This window comes from Ixodes scapularis, unplaced genomic scaffold (genome assembly GCF_016920785.2).
Source record: "Ixodes scapularis isolate PalLabHiFi unplaced genomic scaffold, ASM1692078v2 PGA_scaffold8__174_contigs__length_109621045, whole genome shotgun sequence".
NCBI lineage: Eukaryota > Metazoa > Arthropoda > Arachnida > Ixodida > Ixodidae > Ixodes > Ixodes scapularis.
In genome coordinates, this window is record NW_024609883.1 from 6083921 (window position 1) to 6094664 (window position 10744).

General features: G+C 49.2%; 1 protein-coding gene across 1 annotated transcript; it reads right to left on the reverse strand.

Annotated features, from left to right (window-relative positions):
• Positions 1 to 1522: 1522 nt before the first annotated feature.
• Positions 1523 to 6165, reverse strand: LOC115329653. The gene is made up of 2 exons (XM_029991359.2): positions 5526 to 6165; positions 1523 to 1548 (listed from the first exon to the last, which is right to left on the reverse strand). Exons 1-2 carry the CDS (start codon positions 6163 to 6165, stop codon positions 1523 to 1525), a joined length of 666 nt encoding a protein of 221 aa, XP_029847219.2.
• Positions 6166 to 10744: the final 4579 nt, after the last annotated feature.

Genomic DNA, 10744 nt, shown 5'->3' on the forward strand with positions numbered 1-10744 from the left:
TCACTTTGATTCCTCTTAATTCGCTTTGTCATCCTTCTTAATTTCATTGCCTTTAATTCGCCCGAGTGGTCACATAAATGTGATAGCGAACCTCCGAAGACAGCACGCTCTCTGATGATGCACTTTTGTCGTTGTTTTCATGTTGTCGACGTGTTTTCGCTCAAGGGCTAAGAAGCTAAGAAGGTCGACTGAACGATGAGACATACAAGGCTTTCACCTTAAAAACTAAATGAAGACATCACCGCACAGCACTGAAGAGGGCAGGTAGTGAGTGAGCTTGCTCTCAGCATGACATGCCAGACTATCCGAACGAGAGCTGGCTTAGCCAGCAGCACGTAACCGCTGCCACCGCGCTGGACGCCCGTGCCATTTGTTCTGCGGGCCGCAGACAGTGTCTCGTCTCCTGGGAGTTGATTGTGGTTAACTTTGCCGAGGCACGACCCGCCAGGCATTATTCTCCAATCCGGCCACCCTGGGATTTGTAGCTTTTCAGAATCCGTCATACCAGCCCCTTAAGTTGATATGAGGGGCTGATATGACGGACTCTGAAAAGCTACAGAGGCCAGGGCGGCCGGATCGGGGAACAATGCCTGGTGGGTCGTGCCTCGACAAAGTTAACCACATTCAGCTCCCGAAACACGGTCAGCGGTCTGCAGAACAAACGGCACGGGCGTCCAGTGCGGTGGCAGCATTATATGATATTGCATTAGACTGCATCAGTTTGTTCTGCGATGAGTGGTCCTTTCAGGTTACACAAACCAGCACACACAAAAACCATGTCACTTATCGCTCGACGAGACGTTATGCAAAGAGCAGACTTAAAAATGCGATAGCTTTTGATGCGATTAATGGCTCTTTCAACATGGATCCTCACTGATGCAATCCGTCGAGTCTTCGTTACCTCAGATTCTGACAGCTGGGGCTTTCCTGAAGAAAGAAAAAGCAACATTCAAGTTACTAAGCCCACAAGAAAGTATGCCACACTCCTTTCATACATGCAAGGTATGTCAAGCGAGCAAACCACCAATTGAAGAGAGTCCACCACCAATTTTGTCTAGCCATGCAATGAAAGGCTTATCCAAAACCACGAAGCCCTAGGCAAAGTGTGGTTGTCCACACACATCCTTTGTGTTTTATGTTCTTTCAATTCTAGGTATCGTAGAGTGAATCACCGACTAATGTGCGTCATATAGAAATTGGGTTACAGAATGTGTCGGTCTCACTTTACGCTTTACGTAGGTGGGCCACATGGTCAACCCCATGGGCAGCCTTAATGTCTTCAGGTTTCTGCAGGACTAAAAACTAAGTGTTTCATTTAGTCTCTACTCATTAAATTTAATACATCTTAATCCTCCAAGGAAATTGTGCCATGCTTCTCACAGAGAGACATGCTCAAGCAATGCCTTTGCTGAAGCACCAGAATGAGACGAAGAAAAAATACTGTTTATGCACCAGTTTCAATGATACACTTGGAAGTTTCCACTCGCAGAAGTGCCAGGCTGCACATGAGAAACAGACGAGCCTAATGATGACCACTTCGAGGATGCACTGTTCACAAAAAGAAAATAGCTTGGTTGAGACATAAAGCTGCTCATTCCCCTTAAAGGGACACTGACACCCCCCAAACATTTTTTTTTTTATTTTTTGCCAGGCGCTTTATTATGGTGTCGGAGGACTACCCAATTAATATTTTGCAACAGAGTAGCGTATTTCTTTAATAAAGCCAAAAGACGCAACTGCTCGAAACCGAAACCGAAACCCGACGGAGGTCGGAGAAGTAGAGAGAAGAGAGCAACTGGCGGAAGTCACGTGGCTACACCCGACCGTGCGGTTTTTTTTTTTTTGGTTTTTTTTCTCCTCTCCGCTAGCAGACGACACGACATGCGGCGTGCGATGCGGCGTGCGGGAACTGCTTGCCGTGCGATTCTTTTGCAGTTATGTTTGTTCCGCTCGTTGTTCTGTACTCCAAGATGAGTTGTTTTGTACATTGAGGAGTTCGAGATGAGGAGTTTGAGATGAGTAGTGAGTGCCGTGGTGAATTTCCATGATCGGCTCCGAAAAGAATAAACCCAAGATGTTGCGTGAAGAGCTGGCTCACATGTCCTGCTTCCGAAAAAAAGTGGCATTGTGCGACAGTTTCCGAAAGATCAACGGGATCGGGACCAATGGCTGGCTGCAATTCCTGTAGAACATTTACGGGCACCTCGGAAAGCGGACGCTACCTGATTTATATGCTCCTTGCATTTTGTGGAAAGTGATTACATTGAGTTCGCAGGTGTCAAAACGGAAATCCCATACCGTTTAATTCAGCGAAGTATCGTCCACAACATTTGTTTGTTATTTTTTGTTCGTTTCTTCAGTGATGATTGTAAAAAAAAAAAGAAAAAGATATGTAAACATCAGAAAATGTTTGAAAAAAAAAAGAATTCACGGGGGATCGAACCCGGTCCTACCGCGTGTGAAGCGGACGTCTTTCCCACTGAGCTACTGGGTCATATCGTTTTTGGTGGATCTCTTTCTTTAGTAATAATTCAGCCGGTAAACTGTAAGTTGGAAAGTTTGCTGTCGATTTTTCTCTAGCAAAAGCACTCCCGGGTCGAAGTCGGGAAGCACCACGCTTTGGGGACATTCGCACCTAGTAAAGAAATCGTACGCGTGCATATTCAACTCGAAGTAGACACGTCGTGCTTGACGTTTGAGCGAGCGTTGTCTTCAGCCACGAGAAGGGAGCGACGGCTCGGCGACGTCTTCGTGCAAATCGGCTTGGTGGCCGGGCGTGTCGTACGGCATGAATACCAATTCTTTTGATCAGTCCCAAATTTCTCTTTTAACGGTAGACAGAATTCGCCGGTACCGCGAACGACAGTTCTGAAATAGAGGTCCCACGCCCGTCGTACGCTGCCATCGCCGTCCCCGCGAGTCCCACGATACGCGGAACGACGAACGCACAGAATGCTTCCGGTTGTCTGTGGAACTTTTTTTTTTCAATCAACGTAATTACAGCTTTTTAGAAGCCACAAAAAATGGGTTTCATATTTTTTTCTATTTTTAATATTGAGTGTGTGCCTTCAGTGACCCACGACTTTGATTAAATTTGGTGGTCGCATCGATACCTTAGAAGACGGCCCGTGACCGGGAAAAAGAGAGTGAGCGAGACTCGAACCGGCCAATTCTTGATCGGCGGTTTTCGGGCGGAAAGAAACCGAATTTCGAGCCGCAAATTCTGTTCTGGGTAGTTGAGCTCTCATATGTCACGTACAACTAAAAACCTCGGCGAGCATAAATACCCTGTCAGTGTCCCTTTAAGATTTAACACATCACAAAACCATTACTGCAACAGAGTAAAATGTTCTTTAAAACCTTCCCTGCGATAGATGTTTCTACAGACCTTCTTATTCGCCGTAGCATATGCGCTTCGCACTATGGAATCATGGGACACAACCGCCATAAGGTAGCTTCACTGATCGCTTTGCTCGCCTCGTCCCACCTTGGCAAATGCATTAGTATTCGTGTTTTTGCATCTGTTTTCACTACATTTCTCAACTGACTCTGTCAATTATCGTCACATGCCTATTTTGGCTTCTTAATCTGCTTTCCATTCCTACTTGCACAACCCTTACGGGTAACTTTGTACAATGTTTGGACCATTTTCAGAACCGGCCTACCGGGCGTGCAACTTTGCACAGGAACATCTTGTTAAAATTAGCGCAAAGACAAGGGAGGAAAAACATAGAGACAGGATAATGCTTTTAAACAACTGTAACATCAGGATCATGCGATTTGTTTGTTTATAACAATACCACTGAATAAGTTACATTTTTGTTCTCACTATATAAACTTTTTTTTTATCAATTTTCTGTTTTCAAATAAAAAAAACCATTGAAGTCAATCGCTTTAATGATTCTCCAACCAACACCGACAATGTGTGATGCCGAAAAAAAAAACGAAAAACTTATTCATTTGTGTCTGGCATTGTCGAGGTCGGATAGAAATTTGTCTTCAACAGCCTGGCCCGACAAAATGATGGTTGAAATTAAACACTGCGCGACATTGCTTGCACGTATAGGCGCTCTTTTGCATGTTATGTAGCAAGGGTTGGAGGAAATAAAATTTTACTACTCAGGTTAGTGCCCCTTATGAACAATTTACACCTCATTAGCAGCAGGGAAAGACAGCAATCTCTTGTTCGCCTTAAGAGTGCCGCATTATGTAGCAAGCTGATCTGTTCAAACAAGTAAATGCCTGCCCATACAGGTTTATGAAAAGGGTGCCAGAAATTCAACCAACCTCAGCTAAAGATGCCTTGTTTTTTGGTTTTTTTTTTGTTTTTTTTCTTGTGCACTTCATCATTTTTTTGCGAAAAATGCACGGAAGACAGAAGTTCGACATTTTTTTCCACTTACCCCATATCAAGAGCATGTTAGACAGAATGTTTTATTTCCAGAGGTCGACGGTGTGAACAACGCTTAGTTAGTATATGTGCAGTTAGTTAGTATACCTGCGACGGACCATGGAAACATTTTTGGATACCATATTTCTCAAAAAAATACAGGCCAATAAAAAAATTGTTCCTCTTTAGATTCGCTATGTACATATCAAACTATTCTAGCCAACAAACTTCAAATAAAATTGGTGCTCCTAAACAGCAGACAGTGCACACTAAACTTGCGAGTTAAAATGTTGTTCACGATTAAGCACATTACTTTTTCACTATGTTTTCAACCGGTATTTTGATTATGGGTGAGTCCATTAATTTTTCCAACTTTTTTATTGTGGAAGTTAGTGTTTGCAAACATGGCTGAACATGCTTGTTGTCCTCCTGTTCCATCAGACCTCATCACCAAATGACAAGTTTGACCACGTGTGCCATGAGCTATGTCAAAACAATGCACCATTTAGGCACAGAACCACTTAACAAGTATTGAAGTGGCATTCTACCAGTTTTCTTGATTTTTTGCTGAAAAGCAAGAATTATAATTAAATAAGCAAAAACGACATAAAACCCTCACACAGCCGTGAGACTGCTCAGACCAAAACCAACTGAAATGAAGCCACGTAATCACAACTATAGCGCTAGTACCCTCTATGGGCCAGTTGGGAAACTGCTCAAATAGAGATGTCTGTAGTAATTGAATATTCACCAAAAAAAAGTCATATTGGATGTTTTAGTGATTTATACAGCCTAAGGTCGGTCTGCCAGGATGGGGCGACACTGGTTTACACTGTAGATGGGCGATTTTACCAGTGCAGTATGAATGCTAGCCTGGGGTCTTTGACGTGCACACGCAGTAGTGATACACAACCGCATGCCGGTACGATGCTCATCCAGATCGAAACGGGCGGGGGAGGGGCACGAACCCAGGATCCCTGGGTTCTGCAGCGCGAGCTTTCGCTCCATGCGCGTCGAGCTGAGTGTGCGCTTTAGCCCACTCGGCCACCAATCCTCCTTGAATATTCGCAATATTTTAAACATGACATGCAAACACAAGCCTTTTATAAACAGCCACGTCATGCAATAACCTCACCTCTTGTAAATGCAGGCATGGTCATCCTGATTCCTCGCGCTTCCAAGTGGGGTTCCAGCGTAAAGCCTCGGTCGGCCATGATCTCGTCCCCTTTCTGGAGGTAGTCTTCAACGCCACAGGTCCGGACAATGTACTTATCTGAGGCTCTCCCTCCAAAGACATCAGAAACAAACATTATCTGCCCATTAGGTGCAATTACAGTCAGACATTTAACAGTATTTGCTGCTTTATAAGCACTGTATGTTTGAGCACGGGCCATTAACTTCTTTGGCCTTTGCAAGGTCACCTCGGTGCAATCAAAAATACAAGTGGTCTTGGCATACCCATTCTCCAGAAAAGAGGCTGGCATGCTGCTCTGTATGCGTGATCGTGGGAGCCAGATAACAACATACTCCATAATCCTTTTCAGGATTTCCAGCATCTTCTTGATGATGGCACAAATGCGGCTTACTGATACGTTAAATCTCCGGGCAAGGTCACCGTAGAGAAGGCCCAGACGTAGTCTCATCAGAGTAAGAAGAAGCTGATCATTTAGAGGGATGCGTGATTCTGCTGTGGTCATCATGGACACCATCTCAGCTAGAGACAGAAACACAGCCCTTGATACTCCGGTGTAGAACTCAATGTCATCACTGGACATTGTCAACCAAACTGCAGCTTTTGAGGACCCTTTCGTGCAGTAGTTGTGATCGGCAACTTCAAGAACCTCCCACTGGGTCCCCTGGCTCTTCGTTGTTACCTGGAAAGTGGAAAGTGAAGACTGCACATGACAATATTTACAAAGAGCAGTACCCAACTCATGTTGTTGCCTCAGTGCTGAGTTCCTTAAAACCAAGTTGGGCATGTACAGATATTCCGATACACATAAAACCGGTTGGGCATGTACACACAGCCCCAGCGAGCGGCCTCTGTGGCAGCAGCGGTCGCTGGGGGCAGGTGTGCAGAGAGGAAACCGAAAAGTCATTTTCACTAGACAACAAACAGCGAGCTGACAAGTTAGTGCAACTGTCTGCTCACCATGCTGGGTGGCCTGTTGGATCCTCCCACAATCGTGCCTGTAAGCAACTGGGGCCCAACATTTCCGGCAGCAGCGGTCGCTGGGGGCTCCTGTGCCAAGAGAAAACCGAAAAGTCATTTTCACTAGACAACAAAGAGCGAGCTGACCAGCAAGCGCAACTGTCTGCTCACCGTGTTCGGTAGCCTCGCGGACCCTTTCACAGTTGTGAATGTCGGCGAAGGGGGGCCAACGTCTGCAACAGCAGCGGTCGCTGGGGGCTGCTGTGCCAAGAGGAAACCGAAAAGTCATTTTCACTAGAAAACAAAGAGCGAGCTGACCAGCAAGCACAACTGTCTGCTCACCGTGTTCAGTAGCCTCGCGGACCCTTTCACAGTTGTGAATATCGGCGAAGGGGGGCCAACGTCTGCAACAGCAGCGGTCGCTGGGGGCTGCTGTGCCAAGAGGAAACCGAAAAGTCATTTTCACTAGAAAACAAAGAGCGAGCTGACCGGCAAGCACAACTGTCTGCTCACCGTGTTCGGTAGCCTCGCGGACCCTTTCACAGTTGTGAATGTCGGCGAAGGGGGGCCAACGTCTGCAACAGCAGCGGTCGCTGGGGGCTGCTGTGCCAAGAGGAAATCGAAAAGTCATTTTCACTAGAAAACAAAGAGCGAGCTGACCAGCAAGCACAACTGTCTGCTCACCGTGTTCGGTAGCCTCGCGGACCCTTTCACAGTTGTGAATGTCGGCGAAGGGGGGCCAACGTCTGCAACAGCAGCGGTCGCTGGGGGCTGCTGTGCCAAGAGGAACTCGAAAAGTCATTTTCACTAGAAAACAAAGAGCGAGCTGACCAGCAAGCACAACTGTCTGCTCACCGTGTTCGGTAGCCTCGCGGACCCTTTCACAGTTGTGAATGTCGGCGAAGGGGGGCCAACGTCTGCAACAGCAGCGGTCGCTGGGGGCTGCTGTGCCAAGAGGAAATCGAAAAGTCATTTTCACTAGAAAACAAAGAGCGAGCTGACCAGCAAGCACAACTGTCTGCTCACCGTGTTCGGTAGCCTCGCGGACCCTTTCACAGTTGTGAATGTCGGCGAAGGGGGGCCAACGTCTGCAACAGCAGCGGTCGCTGGGGGCTGCTGTGCCAAGAGGAAACCGAAAAGACATTTTCACTAGAAAACAAAGAGCAAGCTGACCAGCAAGCACAACTGTCTGCTCACCGTGTTCGGTAGCCTCGCGGACCCTTTCACAGTTGTGAATGTCGGCGAAGGGGGGCCAACGTCTGCAACAGCAGCGGTCGCTGGGGGCTGCTGTGCCAAGAGGAAACCGAAAAGTCATTTTCACTAGAAAACAAAGAGCGAGCTGACCAGCAAGCACAACTGTCTGCTCACCGTGTTCAGTAGCCTCGCGGACCCTTTCACAGTTGTGAATATCGGCGAAGGGGGGCCAACGTCTGCAACAGCAGCGGTCGCTGGGGGCTGCTGTGCCAAGAGGAAACCGAAAAGTCATTTTCACTAGAAAACAAAGAGCGAGCTGATCAGCAAGCACAACTGTCTGCTCACCGTGTTCGGTAGCCTCGCGGACCCTTTCACAGTTGTGAATGTCGGCGAAGGGGGGCCAACGTCTGCAACAGCAGCGGTCGCTGGGGGCTGCTGTGCCAAGAGGAAATCGAAAAGGCATTTTCACTAGAAAACAAAGAGCGAGCTGACCAGCAAGCACAACTGTCTGCTCACCGTGTTCGGTAGCGTCGCGGACCCTTTCACAGTGGTGAATGTCGGCGAAGGGGGGCCAACGTCTGCAACAGCAGCGGTCGCTGGGGGCTGCTGTGCCAAGAGGAAATCGAAAAGGCATTTTCACTAGAAAACAAAGAGCGAGCTGACCAGCAAGCACAACTGTCTGCTCACCGTGTTCGGTAGCCTCGCGGACCCTTTCACAGTTGTGAATGTCGGCGAAGGGGGGCCAACGTCTGCAACAGCAGCGGTCGCTGGGGGCTGCTGTGCCAAGAGGAAACCGAAAAGTCATTTTCACTAGAAAACAAAGAGCGAGCTGACCAGCAAGCACAACTGTCTGCTCACCATGCTGGGTGGCCTGTTGGATCCTCCCACAATCGTGACTGTAAGCAACTGGGGCCTAACTTTTGCGGCAGCAGCGGTCGCTGGGGGCTCCTGTGCAGAGAGAAAACCGAAAAGTCATTTTCATAAGACAACAAAGAGGGAGCTGACCAGCAAGCGCAACTGTCTGCTCACCGTGTTCAGTAGCCTCGTGGATCCTTTCACAGTTGTGAATGTCGGCGAAGGGGGGCCAACGTCTGCAACAGCAGCGGTCGCTGGGGGCTGCTGTGCCAAGAGGAAACCGAAAAGTCATTTTCACTAGAAAACAAAGAGCGAGCTGACCAGCAAGCACAACTGTCTGCTCACCATGCTGGGTGGCCTGTTGGATCCTCCCACAATCGTGACTGTAAGCAACTGGGGCCTAACTTTTGCGGCAGCAGCGGTCGCTGGGGGCTCCTGTGCAGAGAGAAAACCGAAAAGTCATTTTCATAAGACAACAAAGAGGGAGCTGACCAGCAAGCGCAACTGTCTGCTCACCGTGTTCAGTAGCCTCGCGGACCCTTTCACAGTTGTGAATGTCGGCGAAGGGGGGCCAACGTCTGCAACAGCAGCGGTCGCTGGGGGCTGCTGTGCCAAGAGGAAACCGAAAAGTCATTTTCACTAGAAAACAAAGAGCGAGCTGACCAGCAAGCACAACTGTCTGCTCACCATGCTGGGTGGCCTGTTGGATCCTCCCACAATCGTGACTGTAAGCAACTGGGGCCTAACTTTTGCGGCAGCAGCGGTCGCAGGGGGCTCCTGTGCAGAGAGAAAACCGAAAAGTCATTTTCATAAGACAACAAAGAGGGAGCTGACCAGCAAGCGCAACTGTCTGCTCACCGTGTTCAGTAGCCTCGTGGATCCTTTCACAGTCGTGAACGTCGGCGAAGGGGGGCCAACGTCTCCAGCAGCAGCGGTCGCTGGGGGCTGCTGTGCAGGGAGGAAACAAAAAAAGTCATTTTCATAAGACAACAAAGAGGGAGCTGACCAGCAAGCGCAACTATCTGCCCACCGTGTTCGGTAGCCTTGCGGACGGACCCTTGCACGATCGTGACCATCGGCGAGGGGGGACCAACGTCTGCGGCAGCAGTAGTTGCTGGGGGCTGCTGTGCAGGGACAAAACAAAAAAGTCATTGTCATGAGACAACAAAGAGGGAGCTGACCAGCAAGCGCCACTGTCTGCCCACCGTGTTCGGTAGCCTTGCGGACCCTTGCACGATCGTGACCGTTGGCGAGGGGGGACCAACGTCTGCGGCAGCAGCGGTTGCTGGGGGCTGCTGTGCAGAGAAAAAACCGAAAAGTCATTTTCACTGGACAACAAAGAGTGAGCTGACAAGTTAGTGCAACTGTCTGCTCACCATGCTGGGTGGCCTGTTGGATCCTCCCACAATCGTGACTGTAAGCAACTGGGGCCTAACTTTTGCGGCAGCAGCGGTCGCTGGGGGCTCCTGTGCAGAGAGAAAACCGAAAGGTCATTTTCATGAAACAACAAAGAGCGAGCTGACCAGCAAGCGCAACTGTCTGCTCACCGTGTCCGGTAGCCTCGCTGACCCTTGCACGATTGTGACCGTCAGCGAGGGGGGACCAACGTCTGCAACAGCAGCAGTCGCTGGGGGCTGCTGTGCGAAGAGGAAACCGAAAAGTCATTTTCACTAGAAAACAAAGAGCGAGCTGACCAGCAAGCACAGCTGTCTGCTCACCGTGTTCGGTAGCCTCGCGGACCCTTGCACGATTGTGACCGTCGGCGAGGGGGGACGAACGTCTGCAACAGCAGCGGTCGCTGGGGGCTGCTGTGCCAAGAGGAAACCGAAAAGTCATTTTCACTATAAAACAAAGAGCGAGCTGACCAGCAAGCACAACTGTCTGCTCACCGTGTTCAGTAGCCTCGCGGACCCTTTCACAGTTGTGAACGTCGGGGAAGGGGGGCCAACGTCTGCAGCAGCATCGGTCGCTGGGGGCTCCTGTGCCAAGAAAAAACCGAAAAGTCATTTTCACTGGACAACAAAGAGTGGGCTGACAAGTTAGTGCAAATGTCTGCTCACCGTGTTCGGTAGCCTCGCGGGCCCTTGCACGATCGTGACCGTCGGCGAGGGGGGACCAACATCTGCGGCAGCAACGGTTGCTGGGGGCTGCTG